The sequence below is a fragment of the Pithys albifrons genome, chromosome 3 (genome assembly GCF_047495875.1).
Source record: "Pithys albifrons albifrons isolate INPA30051 chromosome 3, PitAlb_v1, whole genome shotgun sequence".
In the NCBI taxonomy this organism is placed as follows: domain Eukaryota; kingdom Metazoa; phylum Chordata; class Aves; order Passeriformes; family Thamnophilidae; genus Pithys; species Pithys albifrons.
In genome coordinates this window covers 72,451,363-72,469,366 of record NC_092460.1, presented here as the reverse complement: position 1 = coordinate 72,469,366, position 18,004 = coordinate 72,451,363, and the positions used below count along the sequence as shown (strand labels likewise).

General features: G+C 39.3%; 1 protein-coding gene across 2 annotated transcripts in view; it reads left to right on the top strand.

The window, feature by feature from the left end:
• The window catches only part of PDZRN4 (PDZ domain containing ring finger 4), a 235,610-nt gene extending 222,996 nt beyond the window's left edge, over positions 1–12,614 (top strand). For both annotated transcript variants that reach the window (XM_071549986.1, XM_071549987.1), the window contains 3 exons: positions 907–1,008; positions 4,265–4,381; positions 10,499–12,614. In XM_071549986.1, coding sequence (XP_071406087.1) covers positions 907–1,008; positions 4,265–4,381; positions 10,499–12,025 — 1,746 coding nt within the window. In that variant the 3' untranslated portion in view covers positions 12,026–12,614. The remainder of the gene's footprint in view (positions 1–906; positions 1,009–4,264; positions 4,382–10,498) is intronic.
• Positions 12,615–18,004: the final 5,390 nt, after the last annotated feature.

Below are 18,004 nucleotides of genomic sequence, written 5' to 3'. Positions count from 1 at the left end.
AACTTTATTTTTCATTTTCAACAAGAATTTCATGCTACTTTGAAATTGAAGCCTTTTTTTTCTCCCAAATATTCAGATGCTTCTGTCTTCCAGTTTTGTTTTCACTCTTTTTCAAATACATCATATTTTTGATGTTTTGTTGCCACAACAAGAATAAGCCAATTCTTGTGCTGTGAATCGGACAAAGCCAAATGCATATGGGAAATAAGATTTTTATTTTATTCACTCAATAAAGGGTTTTAGACAATGCAAATTGTGTTTTTTACCATGTAGTCACTATTCTGTAGTGACAGAATATGAGAAAGGTAGCAAGAAAAGCACAGACTCACTGAAGAACCACTTTTATTTTGATTATCCCCTTGTAAGGGCATAATGTTTTGTGTGGTTCTGTCTACTAAGCTGTCCACACAAATATGAAATGATTAAATGGAGCAGCCATAAGCAGTGGCCTGTAAGTATTGCCTGGTAAGAGATAATACTGTAGCTCTCTAATTGGCTCTCTACCAGTATACAGTGTGACTGATTTCAGCTGTAGCATTACCAGTCTTGCTTCCACCAGCACTATTATCTCAGAGTGACACTTCCATTACTCTGAACGAAGAAAGATGAACGTCACCTGTCAGGGGCTGGTTAATTGTGTTGCTAGATGTATGTTACGAGGGCGCAGGTTGGACATTTATGAACATAACTGCTTCCTCTGATGTCCACCATCCTTCAACGATCAATACAGCTCTTACAGTAAGCGCATAATTGAGTGAAGGCACTTACCACTGAGGGGCTTCAGATGAGCCCATTGCACAATTTTCATTGTCCATACATTCAGCACAAATGAGCTGATATCTGCCCTTTATTGTGTGTTGCTTTGTGGAAATAGAAACTAATGTGCAGCTTTCATTTGTTTTCTAGATAAATGGCCAAGATGTTCAGAATCGTGAAGAGGCAGTGGCATTGCTCTCCAGTGAAGAATGCAAGAAAATTGTATTGCTGGTTGCAAGACCAGAGATGCAGGTTAGACTAAATAGGTGCACTGAACCAGAACCTGGGTTATACCATGCATTCACTGTCACTGTAACTAATGAACTGCCAAGAAATAGGATTGCTGAAGTTACTGACAAAAGGAACAAACAGATAATTGTGGAGTTTTCCTTCTATTTAGCCAGCAAAGAAAATAATATGATATTATTAGGGCTTGTTTTCCCCAAACTAAGCAATTTCTTTTCCAGCAGAGTAAGCAGGTATATAAATAAAGCTGGCAGCACCAATATGGTACTAGCAAAACATGAAGTAGAACTTGAAAACTATGCATTACGTATTAGATGATTCAGATTTATTCAGGGGATAAATTTTGCAGACTTGCCTTTATCAATTTTATCTTTTATATGAACTTTATAATTTATATGAACTTACACAAAGCTGTACCTTGTCGTTGGTTAGGTATCTTTTTTTGCTAAGTGCTTATAAGCAGGCATGTAAATGGTTTGTTTATGTAGCAATTACAAGATTTCGCTACAATATCATACAGGAATGAAATTGGTTTCAAAGTGCTTTGGTCACAAAAACATGCTTGTATTTTGGGAAGTGTGTTTTCAAAAGCTTTTAGAAACATTGTTCTGGTTTTAAAAATAAGATTATGTCAATGCCAAGAATCTTGCCATGCCAGGAATTTTCAATATCATTGCAAGGGCAGATGTTAGATTCATCATCAGACTAAAGGAGAGGTAGAGTGGTAGAAGACTACTGTTTGTACTTCTCTTTATATCCTATTTTTCTGATATTCTCAGTCTCGCTAGCTGCACACTCTGTATAAATTCAATTAAGTGTAATTCACTGCCACTTGGAATCTCTACTTGAATACAGTAGTTATAAAAGATCCACAATTTCATCATTCATTTCCTTTGTGTTTTTCAAGAATCTAAACTATTCTCATGAAACAGGTGACAAAGTACAGAAAAAAAAGCCATGCCTCAATTGTAGCTCTCAATTGCAGAACTTTTGAAGGAGGTTTTTCAACATTATTCTTACTGTTTTTCACTAGAATTCTGTTTTCCAGTAGGGAACAGAAACCCACACACTTATAAGATACCTGCCCAGGGAAAGCTCATTCTTTGCATTTGTTTAGACTGGTTAACATAAAGAAGTAACATCTATCTGAGTTAAGGGATTACCTATCTGTACCAATGTTGATTCCCATATGGATGCTCATTACAAATTATAAAATGTGGTTTGTTTTAGGTATGGGTCTTCAGTGTTGGATGTTTTTAGTTTAGTTTGTGTGTTACAAGAACATACCCATACAAAACTTAGGGAAAAGACAGAGTATGTCAGAGATCAGGCTGTCAAGTCATTTCTGCTAGTTGTGTTGGTAAAAGACAACAGAATTAAGCAGGCTTTCTTTTCTAGATAGAAAATGGTAATGTCAGTACTGCAGTCTTCAAGGATGACTGCTGAGCACATTTTTGGTAACAGGGAAGAAAACCACTCTGACCATGTATTTGTGCAGTAAATACCGATGAGTAGTTAAGTTTTGAGTGAGAACACCACAGGAACACATAACACACAGGCACGTGAATTCTGGTGTGTATATGTATACACAGTGTATGTAGTGCACATGTATGCTAAGCCATGTATTAGTTTTATTCTAAAAACTGCAACATAACATAAGCATTCTCATTAGTTAGGTACTGGGTCTGCTGCAATCAAAGCAGCAGATTAGCTCAAGTGAGATTCAACTTTCATCCCCCATATTTGTTAATCTCTGCAATTTCCTCAAATGAGGAAAACTAAACTGTGTCCTTTATAGTAGAGGAAGGCTGTGTTCATGCTTTCCTTGGGGAAGAAAATAAACAGGTAAACAAAACTCGTGGCCAGTACCAGATGTTTCATAGAATGGTTTGAAAGTCCCATTAAGGACAAACAAAAGTTTTATGTCCTCAAGAAAAATAATCTCCTCCTAATCCCAAACTGTAGAAGGCTGGCTTTGCCAAGGGAAATGTTGAAAGACTTATGTTCTTTATGATAGGAAAGAGTTCACTGACATGGGCAAACACGTACCAGACTTTGTGAAGTTAACAGTGGTTTCCTGCCCATAGTCTGTTAGAAGTACTGCACAGCATCAGTCGCCCCTTGCACAGCTTGGAACTACTACTTGCTGGCTTGGTGTAACTTTCCAACTGACATCTGTGCCCAGAGCTATTCAGGTTTTGAGACAGTGGTACTTTTGCTCTTTGCTGTTTTGGGACATGAGTAGTTGGTAGTCTTTTAATTTGTCTCATGCTGAGAATTTTTCCTTCTAGCATGTTTTTGTCACTGTCATCCTTTGGTTCCTTCATCAACGACAAAACAAGAACTGTTTCTTTCTGCTACAATGCTATCATTACAACTGAGAGTGCCACTGGCCAGTGTTTCACTTTTCAATGCAATCTGACAAGGGATTGCAGGTACAAATGGATGTGCACCACGTGCACACATGTACAATGAACAAAAACGGAAGAATAATTTTTTAGGCCAGGGTATCGGTTTTATCAGTTTAGAAAGATGTGAAAGGTGTAAAATGGGTGCAGGAAGAGGATATATGCACTTGACATAAAACATAGCATCCCCTCTTGTCCTTTTGAAATATTGTCTTCACCAAATGTCAAAGTATTATCTTACACTCAGGGTAAAAAACCCCAAACAAACAGATAAGCCTTGCTTCCAGACATACTGGGAGAACAAAAATTGCCTCCATTCAAGTCACCACATCTTTCTGTCACCCTGCTCCCTTTATTTGTTTACCTGGAAGATCAATGGGAAAATGGTGACAGAAATACAGCATAAGGTTTCTATTGAGGTGGCAGCAGCAGGGCACAGCACTGGGATGGAGATTGTTAGAGAAAAGACCCTGGTTGCCTTCTGGCCCTGTTAGTAATGTTGCCATTCTTTCAGTGCAGAGGCTCTCAGTGGTAATGAACATGACAACTTCAGGATTAGGCGCTGCGCCTTTCATACCTTTTGAAAGGAAATAATGTCTGTGCTATGCAGTCTTCTTCATTATGAGAGAAAATCAGTCATACTGTTTTACGAAAGGATAAAAGCCGCAAGAGTCCTATTTTCTTATCCTTCCTTTTCTCCTTTTTTTTTTTTGAGATGTGAACTCCTTCCACCTGGCTTTCTAAAGAGAATCATTAGGATAAAAAGAACTAGTCAAGCATTGCTATTTGGGTTTGCTCTATTTTAGCATGTGTCCTTGCTAACATAAAATAATGTATTAATGTATTCTTTGCAGCTGGAGGAAGGGTGGCTGGATGATGAAAGGAATGAATTCTTAGAGGAGTTAAACCTGGAAATGTTAGAAGAGCAGCATAATGAAGCGATGCAGTACACAGCCAATGAGGTGGAGCAGGTAGGACCACTAGCAAACATATCATTTGAAATTTTCTAGGAATACTTTTTTATCTATAGAGAATGAAACAGTATGCTGTAAAAGGGAGTCAAGGGCTTTGATAGAGTTCTGTCTCTAAAATGCTATGAACTGCAACATACCTTAGGTAAGAAAAAGAACAATAGATGCTTAGGCTTAGTATGGCAAGTTAGCAAACAATTTAAGAGGGTGTGATAAGTGCATATTTCTCATTTTCTCTGAACACTCAGAATAATATCGCTTCCCTTCTTTAATTCTGAAGTGTTTGGGGTTTACGATGTTGTACTTTATTTCAGTCTTTTTTTTTAATTAATTGTATCAATGTAGCACCTGGAGCTCCAAGCTGAGATAGGTGCTCCTCTTGTTGTATACATGCAAGGTATGAGCCAGTCTTGCACCAGAAGAGCTTGCAAAACAAGATGGAAGAGGTGTTTAAAATAAACAACAGGTGGTTTTGTAATGAAAGTGTATTTTTCTTGCACCAACAGTGCACAACTTGGCACTTGTTTCATTAATGGAGACAAATATGCATATTGTTAGCATAGTCTCAGCTTGCTGCTATCCTGACTTTTACCTGCCCATATGTTCTGTAGGCAGTGTAACTGTGACAAAGATGCCATACAGTTTCATCAAGGAGTCTTCTCAGTTGTACTTTGTTGTGGAAAGTGTAAGCATCCACTTCTGGATCAGGTGATCTGTCCATACACACCTGTGTGAAGCCAAAGACATAAAAGCCAACGTCCTGGCTTATGGATTCTGCAGCTGGGGAGAAACTGTTTCTCCCTCCACAGAATTTTGTGACTTACAATTTTTTTCCCCATTCTGAATTGCTCAGAAACATCCTGAGGCATTTGTCTTTTAAGTGAAGAGAGAGAGAAAGACTGTGAGACCCTTCCTTCTTCACAGAATCACAGAATATGCTGAGTTGGAACGGACCCTCAGGGATCATTGAGTCCAACTCCTGGCCCTGCACAGGACCATCCCCAAAAGTCACATCACGTGCCCGAGAGTATTGTCCAAATGCTTCTTGAACTCTATCAGTCTTGGTGCAACCATTTCCCTGCAGAGCCTGTTCCAGTGCCCAGCCATCCTGTGGGGGAAGAAGCTTTTTCTGATATCCAACCTAAACCTCCCCTGACACTTCGTAGTGCACCACACAATTTCAGGCCGCTCCCTTGGGGTCATCACAGGTACCACAGAGAAGAGATCAGTCTCTGCCCCTCCTCTTCCCCTCATGAGGAAGTTGTGGACTGCAATGAGGTCTCCCCTCAGTGTCTTTTACTCCAGGCTGAACAGACCAAGTGCCGTCAGCCACTCTTCATACAGCTTCCCCTCAGGGCCCTTCAGCATCTTTGTTGCCCTCCTTTGGACACTCTCTAATAGTTTCATATCTTTGTTATATTGTGGTATCCAAAACAGCACACAATATTCAAGGTGAGGCTGCCCCAGTTCTTCTGGAAAACAGGGAGCTTATTTAGCTTCAGATACCTCACTGCCTGGTCCACGCTGGGGCCCTCAATGTCCATCTACTCTGTTCCCTTCTGTCTTCCCCTCCAGCATTGATGCTGGGCTAATGAGTACGTGATAGCTCCTATTAGCTATTCACTGTACATAAATGAAATATTCATTGGGACAGAGACAGTGACAGAATAATTAAGTTAATTATCTGGAGTATGAAAGATCAGATTACAAATCTTTGATCTTATAAGCATTTAATTATTTACACAAAGTGGAATAACTCCAGGGTCAGAGGTGAAGGGAACCCTGCAACAGGATTTATAGCACCCTTTTAGTTGTGACTCTCTTTTCCAGGCAGTGAGCCAAGTCTGTTTCCCAGGTTAAATGTGCTAACTGCTGCACTGTTACCTACTTTGAACAGATAATTGGCATCGTGTTTATTGTTTTAACCAAAATTTTATCTTACATAGCAAAAGATTTCCTGTTAGAAAAAAAAATTTTTTTCTTTGGAAAGCAAAGTCGTTTGCATGGTAACATTTTCACACAAACCCCCACTTCTGGTAGAAATTCTTAAACAAGTCTATCTGCAAACTCATACTAGGCCTTCATGTGACATAATGGGACCTCTGAAATCACATCGGAGTTGTGACCTTCCACTCCAAAGTTCTTGTCAAGCTTTGGCTTTTTCACTGAATTTGCATTTTTGATAGTATTAACTCTTAAACAGTGGTGTTCTGTGAAGTGGTTTCACAGAACCTACTGGGATTGTTTATTTTCCGTTGGATCTTTTACCAAGGATATTTTTAACCCTATTAAGATTTGATATTACTGTAAAAAAGCCCTACCCTTGCAAAACATTATGGTGGTCACTTGTGTTCTGTCAGTATTTGATAGTGGGTTGCTTGAAGTAATTCTAGGACAGCCAGACACTTTGCCCTTCTGATGAGTAATCGAATCAACCAAATGCAGCTTGGTGTGTAATGGGGCATCAGTAATTTGTGACAGCTGCTGCCTCTCTAGATTCTATGTAGTGACTTGTCAAGTCGGAAAACGGATTCTTTACTCTGTATTAGTCTGGGAAATGTAGCAATTTCCTGAGGGGAATCACAGAATCCATTGGCGCTATGAAACTGCTCTCGTTGCAGTTGCCAGTGGCCAGTTTGAGTATCTTCAACCTCCCCGGATGGCTGTGGAGACCAGCCTTGATTTTTGTGAACAAAAACTTAGTCCTCCAGTTTCATAGTCATCTGTCATCATGAATCCTAGAGCTGAAGAATGAATACAGTCTGTATCAGAATATTCTTCCAAATATGAGTTTGTTTTACAGAATGCCATTTTAACATTTAATGTGAGCTGTCTCAGAAAAGTTTGGTACCGTTTATAATAGAAGAATCAAGTAGATAGTCATGTCTTTTCTGTATATTTTTGGCCCACTCTATAGAATTCAATCAAGAATTGTATCTTCTCTCTATGGAATAGTCCAATAAACCTTGAGGAAATATGTAATTCTCCATTTTTTATAACTCATTGTGTTCCTTCCCCTTTACAACATCATGGTTCATTGTGCAGCAAAGATAATTTTCAAAAGAATACCATACATTTGCCATGCAGAAAGTCTTATTGGTATCATGGAATATATCAAAACCTATTAAGAAGAGAAAGAATTGGATAAAAAGAAATCATTCTAGTTCATTCAAAGCTGAAATGCAGTGAAAATATCTGGGAAAAAAATCCTTTTTTTGTTAGAGAGGCCTTTTAGTGCACCAGTGAAATTAATTCCAAATCTCCCTCATGGCTGGAGTGGTTAGCCTGCCACTGGAGATTCATCTCCCTGTGGCCAGTCTTCCTCTTGCTGCCAGAGATGACCAGAGATCCCAGCACCAGCTATGTCTGTCATACCCTTCAAGTGAATCTTACTGCCTTTGGAGTTTAGTAGCAGTCTGGGTTTTAGGTCCCAATACACATCACAGGTTGTAAAATGAGAATAGAACTGTGTCTGAATTCCTGCAAGATTAGCCATTTTATGGGCGTGAATTTTGCTGGAGAGGAAATGCAGAATCTTTTGAGGTTCATTTATTGCTTGATTGTATGCACTGCAGGGTTTGCCTTCTCATCATCTCAGTTCTCGCTGCAAAGATGAGGCCTAAGTAGCCCTTCAGTATTTCAAAACAGAAGAAATTGTGGAAGAGATTGAAAATGTGCGTTTGAAACCTAACACTTTGTGTGAAATAGATCATAGATAACACCGGAAAAAGAAACATACTGACACTTTTGGACTCTCTCTTGTTTTCTAACCTGGAATTAGGCTTGCAACCTTTCAAAATAAAATTGTCACATATTGTAAAAGACTGCTCAGTCTGCACATGTTTAGGAGAGATGGCATGCATGAAAAGTCCAGGACAGAATTTGCAGGGACTACCTTACTTGAGTCTCAGTGGATTTTTTAATAAAATATATCTCACAAACACGTAGTACAATAAATATCTGTATTATTTTTCATTTTCTTAATTTAATTATATGGAAGTATCAACATACTGAGGTAAGATTTAATATGATATGGATGTCTGCTTTAATTTAAGAAGAATTTGATTGTATAGGCACTTGTTTCTTCTGACCAGGAGGGGAACCCAAAGTGACTACCTGACATTCAGATGCCTGTACTATAGTCAGTTTTATTCCATCAGATCAATCCCACCCATCTGGTTTCTGTTAGACTGGAAAGATGGCTTTGCTTTATTTGCATCATTTTTTGTGTGTGTATTGATTCCGGATAGTGCAACTTGACTAGATAGCAGTGTATTACATTCAGTCAGTCTAAATGAAGTGGAAGTTGAAGGACCAAAGTCTAAATTATTGATAAAAGTGGTATGGAAAACAAGAGCCTCCAATTCTGAAAGTGTTGATTGCATGGGATCAAACTGTAAAGTCTGTGTCAAACACCTATTATGCTTTGTCCCTCACCCTCAAGGGTCAGAGAGCAGATTCTGGCCTTCCTCATTTGCTATGAATGGAGCCCTGTATTTGGGACTGGCAACCAAATTCCTGACTATTCTGCAGCACTGTTTTCCCATTGTCTGGTGGAGCTGTTCTTCCTCCTGTCAGTAATTAAGTGTTTTCCAGAGCAGTGAGAAACACAGATTGCACAGTTCAGTGACTGGGGTGCAGTGTAGGTGAAGCAGAATAGGTAAATACAAGCTGCAGCAGCTCCAAACCAGGTGAGAGAATAGCATAAGTAGCAGCACTCACCTGGAGGAGGTAAACTAGAAAAATGAAATTAAACCTGAATCTCCTAATACATCTGTTCAGAAATTTTAACTCCTTTCTCACAGATACTGAATTTTCCTGGTGGTGCATTCCTTTCAATATTTGTTTTATTCCACTCTTACATTGAATTGAGGGTGATTATTTTTGGTTTTCTGACACTAGGCCATTATTTTTTCCTAACACCTGAAGAAAGGAAACCAGATGAACGGTGTATGATCATGAGGTGCACATGAAGAGAAGAAAAGGGATGAAATAGGAGGCACATTTTCATACTGCTTTACTGTCTGTCAAAGTAGATAAAAAGGAAATTATGATAGTGGCCTCTTTGAGTTTGTTTCCTTTCACTGAGTGCACTGTACCTTTTTTCTCCCTCTGTCATTATACATAATTATGCAATTATACCTTCTAAAAGAGATATGGCATTTGGTTGGTACTACGTAAAATTAGGTACTTGGTCATATAAATTGCACTCTTCGTGATTCTTTGCTAATCCAGTGTCTGTCTCTTTAGAGAGATATTATCTCATGCTCTATGAGAATATAAATAAGTTGAGAATATAAATAGGTGAGGTACAATGAGTGGAGTGTGAATCAACAGCCAAAAATCTCAACACTATGCCCATGGCAAAGCATTCAGTGTTGTTCCACACGTAACAGTGAAAGACTTGTTTTTGTTTCTAAGAAACATAAACTCCAACAATGGAACAGAAATGGTCTCCAAGGATGCAATAGACTGAGGTCTATTTGAGCAAAATCCTAGGTTTCAAAATCAACACGCTTTCAGAAAAAGGCTACTGAATACAAGAATTGTGAGTGAGGGTGGTGGAGGATGTAGTAGAACAGGCTAGCCCTCTGCAAGTCAACCCTGCCTGTCTCCATGGAACTAACAAATGTTCACTGATTAGAAAAAGAAACTGTAGTCTTTTGGCACCCTCTTAGGTTGTACTAGTCATTGTTTGATTGACTGCTTGCTCTATTTGTTTGAAGTGATACTAGTACTGAAGTTTTTCCCAAGTTTGAGAAGATTTCATCTCCACCAGTCTCTGGCCATAATCCAGAATCAAAAACAGTGCACCATGTGGTGATCATTATCTTAAAGCACTGCAAAGATATGGCTTAGCTAGAGAGGGAAATATTTCTTTCTGGACTTCAGAAACTATTTCACTAGTACTGTACTTCATCTGCTTTGCTTAGTATGGCCGCCACAGCATGACTCAGAAATGTTTATAAGGTGAGCATCAGTAGGACTGCTGCTTAGAGATCTGTTTTAATTCAGCTTAAATCATATCCCAGCTGTTAAAGCAAAACAGATCTGGAAAATATTGTCCTGTAATACGTTCTGCAGTTGATAGTAATTTTGGTTTACTCAATTTTCTAGCCAAAGAAACATGAAGAGGAGGATGGCACTACAGACACTGCAACTTCATCATCCAACAATCACGAGAAGGACAGTGGGGTGGGACCTACAGATGAAAGTCTCCGTAATGACGAGAGCTCTGAGCTAGAAAATGCACCCGAGGAGCAGAGCAGTGCTACCCTGCAGAGCAAAAGGGATCTGGGCCACAGCCAGGATACATTAGGCAGTGTTGAGCTCCAGCGCAATAAGAGCTTTGTGTCTGGGGAGTACATTGAATCTGATTTCATAGGAAACCCAGAGGAGGAATGTGAAAGGTTTCGTCAGCTGTTGGAACTGAAGTGCAAGATTCGCAATCATGGGGAGTATGATCTGTATTACTCAAGCAACATGATAGAATGCAACAGAAGAGAGCAAGATGGAGTGGAACATGAGCTGCAGCTACTCAATGAGGAGCTGAGGAACATTGAACTTGAATGCCAGAATATTATGCAAGCTCACCGACTCCAAAAGGTGAGAGATCAGTATGAAGACATTTGGGCTTTGCATGATGAAGGTTTCAGGAATTATAACACCAGTATAGATGTACAAAGAGGCAAACTGGATGACATCATGGAGCACCCTGAGAAGTCTGACAAGGACAGCTCCAGTGCCTACAACACAGCTGAAAGTTGCAGGAGCACTCCGCTGACAGTGGAGCGATCTCCCGATAACTCTCTCCAGAGGATGATTAGCATAACCAACAGGAAAAACCTGAGGAGCACAATTGTGGCCAATCAGTCATCCTCAGGACAAAGCAAAAGAGAGACAACCTCAGCCAAAACCAAACACACTGAGCAAAGCAGTGCTGCTGAGAATGCAGTGCTGTCATCAGAAAGCAGCAAATTTACAGACCAAGAAAGGCAGGGCAGTGAGCATATTCCCTATTTGTCTCCATATCACAGTTCTTCTTACAGGTATGGGAATATACCTGCTCATGCAAAGCATTATCAAAGCTATATGCAACTGATCCAGCAGAAGTCTGCTGTGGAGTATGCCCAAAGCCAGCTCAGCCTGGTGAGCATGTGCAAAGACTCACAGAAGTGTGCAGAGCCCAAGATGGAGTGGAAAGTGAAAATAAGGAGTGATGGGACAAGGTACATCACAAAGAGACCAGTTCGAGACAGAATCCTGAAGGAACGTGCCTTAAAAATTAAAGAGGAGCGCAGTGGGATGACAACAGATGATGACACAATGAGTGAGATGAAAATGGGTCGCTACTGGAGCAAAGAAGAGCGGAAGCAGCATTTGGTGCGAGCTAAGGAGCAGAGGAGGCGGCGGGAGTTCATGATGAGGAGCAGGCTGGAGTGTCTTAAAGAAAGTCCACAGAGTGGCAGCGAGGGCAAAAAGGAAATCAACATTATTGAACTGAGTCACAAAAAGATGATGAAAAAGAGAAACAAGAAAATCTTAGACAACTGGATGACAATCCAAGAACTAATGACACACGGTGCTAAATCCCCAGATGGCACTAGAGTGCACAATGCCTTTTTATCAGTTACTACTGTATGAATGCAACTTCTTTCACAGAGTATACTACCAGTTTAGGTAGAGTACAATTGCCTCGTTCAATGTGGCGTTTTTATATATTTTGTGACTGTTTATAGTTTGATCTTTTTGTAAGCAAAATTACCTGGTAATTTTTCATTTGTTTTTCATATAATGGTACCTTCTTTATCTGGCAGTCTTTCTTTATCCTGCAATATATTCATATTAATTCATTTGTAGGAAAAAAAAAGGAAAAAAAAGCAAAGCAAAAAAAAAAAGTGGAGAAACCAATTAATTTCTTAACCTTATACATATCCTGTAACTTAAGATCTGGATTTATTTCTTTAATTTTGCATTTTCTACTTCAGCAACAGTACAATACCAAAACAAAATGCTTTATACTGTATTCTTGGCTTAATAAGTTTTAAAATTTTACATCTTAGATTGAATCTGTTTATAAATCATATGTCACATCCCATCACACAGATAAGACTGACATCTTTCCAACTACACATTGTACAGTACATTTAATCTGTAAATTGCAATTGTATTTGTCCAAGTAAAGTGTAAGTGGACAATTCTCCTGTGTTATGTAGTGGCATTGGTCATGTAGATGGGCAGTATGTGATAATTGTGAAGATGAAAGAAAAATAAATTATTGCTTATCTTTAAGAAAAAAAATCAAGAGTTCTTTGGATTAAATTTACCTTTAAAGTATGTCATTTCACTGTCAATGGTGTTTACACCATATAAAGATTTCAAGAACATGGGACACAATTCCATTTCTTGTGAATTAGTTTTTCATTTTGCAGAACACATAGAATTGAGCAGGTCTTTCTGGTTTTCCCTTATCTGCTATCATTAGCTGATCGAATGATTCATTAATATATTACTGTATTGTATGATGTCAAGTAACTACCATGAGTTCTTTCCCTGCCTGAGCTTCCTATCTGTTCTACACATACAAAACATAAACACATTGTATGGTTAACTGAGCCAAAGAAAAACTAGGAGTGACATTTTTATAGAAGGTGAGTTAAGGAATATAAAGAATGAGAAGCAAGTAAAGGAGTTAAGGGTATAGCTTTATTGTTGAGGAACATCCATGTCTTCTAGAAGAGTTCCAGTGTGAGCTGGCTGGGGCTCAGGAACGATGGCAACTTGATGTTTGGGTACTTGATGGAGTCCCTGTCTCTCCATGAAGCAGAGGCACCTCAGCTGCCACTGGGGCATCTTCTGAGCTGCTGCTGGCAAGACAGTGAGTTACAGCAAGCTGAAATTACTAATCTTGGACAGTCACTGGGGTCAAGGGCCTTGCCTAATAGCTCTGTTTTCATTGTGCCTATTTTCATTGTGCCTACTTGCTTGACTCATAGCCGTTCCTAACTGATGGTAGTGCTTTCGATGGCAGGATTAGATGCTGAAGTCACTTGGCATCAGGCTTTAAAAGATATGCTTAAAGATACAGAGAGGCTCATTATGGTATTTCCAAACTATAATTCTGGAAATCGCTCTTTTGTTTTCTAACCACTTTTGGCACCAGTTGGCATTGGCAGTGGTCTTTTCATCTCCAGGCATGGAAATACCATAAAAGCAATGCTCTCCAAGTGCTTAGGAAAATTATGCCACTGACAGTTCAGTTTGATAATCAGAAAATTCTCCCCATCAGACTCAGGGAAACATAATGCTTAATCTTCACTAAACATACAGTTGTTCAGGCACAATGAAAAGTACTTATGCTGTTTCCTATTAAATTAGAAAAAGTGTGGAATCCAAGACAGAAAGGATCACAGGGTGATGCAGTATTGCTTCAAGGGGCAGATCTTCTCTGCAGCTGAGCCAAGGATTGTCTTTGCCCAGCCTAAGTCATCTAGAAAGATACACCTTCTTTTTCTGGAGACATCAAAGCACAGAGGTTTGGCTGTTTCCCTCCTTGCATTCCAGTGATCATACTCAAACACAGGTTCATTCCTCATCAGAGTTCAGCTGCTATCAGCTCCAGACAGTGGCTACTGTTATGCCTTTTCCTTTAGACACAGTACTTACTATTTTCTTCCCATTCTTAAATCATGACTCAGAGCTCCTCCCAAATTAATGTAATGCCCAAATTCAGAGCCCAACATGAATCCTTGGAAAGTGTAATATCTTTGTTCCATCACTGAGAAATAAAAGTAGGAAAATCCATGTCTAATTAGAGAAAAGTCCTAATTGGAGGGTGGTGGGATGAGAAGTCTAACTGGAGGGCAGAAGGGGAGGCAAGTAATAGATAATAGAGAAACAAGGAAACATTATTGATAGTATATTAATAGACTGTAAATTGAAATGTGTCCAAATCTGAGGAGATCTGTCAAAATCTCATGGGGAACAAAGAGGAAACAGAGAGGTGATACAGTAGTACTGTTAGTGGCACACGTGATGTGGTTTCTAGCTCAGCACACACCTGCCAGATCCTAGTCACCTTCTCCTTTCTTCTCCACCTGATGAAATAGGCATGCCCCTGCCTAATCCTTAGTCTGTGGGTTTTCCAGCAGCCCATGGTTTTGACTCCTATTTTCTTAACTACACTTAGTGTCATTTTCCTTTTTTTGTGAGCAGTTTTGGGGAGAAGCATTCCGTTTGGCCCTAATGAAATGCCTCACTTGTTTGTGCTAGCAGAAAAAAAAATGCACAACCCCAAACTGAGGCTGTGAGGCCACCCAGGGTGGTAGTGCAGAGGGGCTCAATGGCAGGCCAGTGTTCTACTGCTTGCTGCTCTCAGCTGGCTTCTATGCAGGGCAGGACTCAGCATTGCGCTCTTTCATCCCAGCAGTTCTTTGTCAGGGGAATCCAATGCTGACATCCCACATATAATTTATTCCTGTATATACTTTTTTTCCAAACGTCATAATTTTTACTAAGGAAAATAACATTTTAGCACCAAGTCAAATAAGAAGAAACAAAGTACATTTCATGTTGTCATAAATCTTTAAAGACTCGTCTGTTGCAAGAAATTTTTTTTTTGTATGAAATAACATAAAAACAAAAATTCTTTCCAACTGGAGCAAGACCAGATCTTGCTTTGCAGGGTTGCTTGCAGCTCTGGGATAAAGACCAAAAGTCAAGGAAGAGGACCTGCATAGGTGTGTTAACATGGCCACATCACTGCTGCGAAAGGTATTAATGTCCCACTCATTCTTTCCCCAACACTAGTACCCAGCTGAGACCAGTGGGAGGTAATTTTTCCTATGAAGCCAACAAAATGGCCTTGTAAAAAGGATTGTGTCACTTGATAACTGTATTGCCAACTGATTTAGAAACATTGCTCACCAGAAGCAAGGTTAAAATCAGTGGGATCCCTTAATCTTCCTCTCCTATGTAAGTATCCTTAAAGGGAAAGTGGTATTTTTGATATGATCATGACAACAAACTAAACCTAGTGCATCAGAGCTTTCTTTTTTTCAAAAGAAATTGGTAATGCTATCTGAACTGAACAAGAGCAACCAGGGGTGAAGTCTAGTCTGTGCTTGATACATTGCCTTGTGAGAGGGCACAAGGACCTAGAAGCAATAATACAGCAATTTTAGCATTATGCTTTTGAACTCATGGAGATTTGATTATTTATTAATATCATAATTTTTTGCTTTTTTCTCTTGTTTTTGTTTAACTAATATTCATTTCTAACCCACATTTCTTGGTACAAGTTATAGAATAGCAACCTTCATGCATGGCATGGCTTTGGTGATAAAATACTGCCTGACTGAAGGCTGGAATTGCTCCAGGTTTTTTTTTTATTTGGGTTTTTAACCTTTAAGCTGTTAATCACAAGCATGTATGTGCTAAGTGCTCTATTAATATCCATTTTACGGACCCACTGCTTTTTTCAGTGTATTAAATGCTCTTCTGGAATGTGGTTAAAATGAATGTGATGGGCACTAGCATTTGGCAGCAGCAAAACAGAGCAGCTGTCAGAAACCTGGTGGTGGTACTCTCAGAGAGGCATGTTGGCTACTGCCTGGAGGAGGAGAAAAGATATTGCAGAGGGATCATGAGCAACTTTTTTTTCCTTTAAATGCCTTTACTCTGATTTACGTTTCTTTGTTTAATGAAGAGCATACCACTTCCAAGGATGGCAATTCCTGCACTTGTGAGGCTAAGGACTTTACTCCAATTTTTAGTTGCAGATAACTGCATTATGTATAGATTTTTCCCAGGTTTTTAGATGCCATTAATCTTGCCCTAACGTCAGCTACTACATGGCCAATGGATGACACCTGTGAGACAAGGTACAACCTGGGATTTGGGATGCACCTGGAAAGGCAGCCAGCCCAAGTATAATCCCTGGGCCCTTTTTGGAAGCAAGCAGGTTTCTGTTCTTCTGGGAAAAGGGTTCACTTCTCACTGTGAGAGCTTTCAGGTAAGTTTAGCTTTTCCTGCTCCTGGCAGTTAAGGATCTTTACCTCCTTGGCCCAACACATCTAGTTGAGGCAGGAAGAAATGTCATTTGTACAGCAGTTCAAAACCTTGATATCTGCAAGGGTAAGAAGTAAAGTTAATCTGTTGTAAAGATTGCTTAGGTGGAGAAGACTACTTGATAAACAAAACCTATTTGGCCAGTGAGCCATGTTAGACAGATATTTAGAAATATCCTTCCTTTTTTTTAACTTTTATTTTTTTCACAAATGAAGTAGCTCAAAGGAAGAAGGGATTGTCTCTTATACCACTTTGTGACAGCTGTGGGTAGTGGGGCTGAGCTGCAAGCATATTGTTGACAACTGACGTGAACCATAAAGTAAAACTGACAGTTGAGTTACATCCAGATGTATGTGCTGTTTCACGCAGTCACTGGACCATGGGGAGGGACCAAGTCCTTACTAATTAGTCCATCTCATGCCGATATTCCCTGCAGAAAGTTTCTTTCTTCATTAAATGTACAAGTAGGTCCCAAAGCAAAGCTGTCCTTCTGGCATACAAAAATCTGGAATTGATAGTGTCATCTAGGAAGTCAGAATGTGTTCTGGGATACACTCAGGTACCAGGGAAGGGTTATGAGCAATGTTTTACAGAAAAATGCAGGCCTTCTCCCCCTCCAGAATAGTTCCTGGTGTAGGTATGAGCCTCTAACTTTTCTCTTTTTTTGCATCTGGATTTTAAATTTGGTGTAAAATTTTAATTAGCTGACTTTGTAAGCTTACATTGTACTTTTAAGTTGCCTTCCTCCCTCCCTCCCTCCCTTTTTCTCTTCCTTTTTCTTTCAGAAGCAAGACTTTTCTGAACTTGAAAGGTAATATTGAAGGGGGATTTATCTAAAAGTACAAATTGTTTTTCTCATAGATCTGCTTGTCAAGACAAATGGAAACCTTTATCTGACTCTAACTGTAAGTTTTCATCCCTAGTCAATTTTAGATGATTTGGCTCATTTGGCCTATGCCACTTGAAGCTCATTCTGCTGAAGTGCTGCAAATGCCTCTGCACAGAGGCATTTTTAAACCTTGGAGGAAAGGAAGACCTTTTAAAACATATGTTCCCTTGTTTTTGAGACTCACAGTAACATACAAAGTGCATATTAACCCAAATGCTTTTATAATGAAGAGACTTTTTACAAACAGTAAATTGTGTTTATCTCTGTATATATACACAGATTGAATTTTAAGGATCTCCATTGCCCAAAACTCAGTTTGAGAAGTGAGATGTTAGTTCTGCTCTTTTTATGCATTTTAAACAGTTCAGTCCTTTATTTTTCTGTGCTTAGACTGATGCTAAAGTAGATTAGCAAAGTCTGTTTTGGCCAAGGAACAAAAGAGTAAGCTTCAATTAGTGCAGTGTCTATGTTGGTTATTTATTGGAATCAGGTCTTGGTCATAAAACCTCATAGCATTAATTGTTTGTCTTACTTCAGTTGGAAACATCTGCACTGTAATAGGCATTAGACATACTGTGGCATTTGTTCTTCCAGTACAGTCCCATACAGAAGTGTTTAACTTATTCCTGAGCACTAGGTGCAAATCAAAGCTGATGTCTTACTCC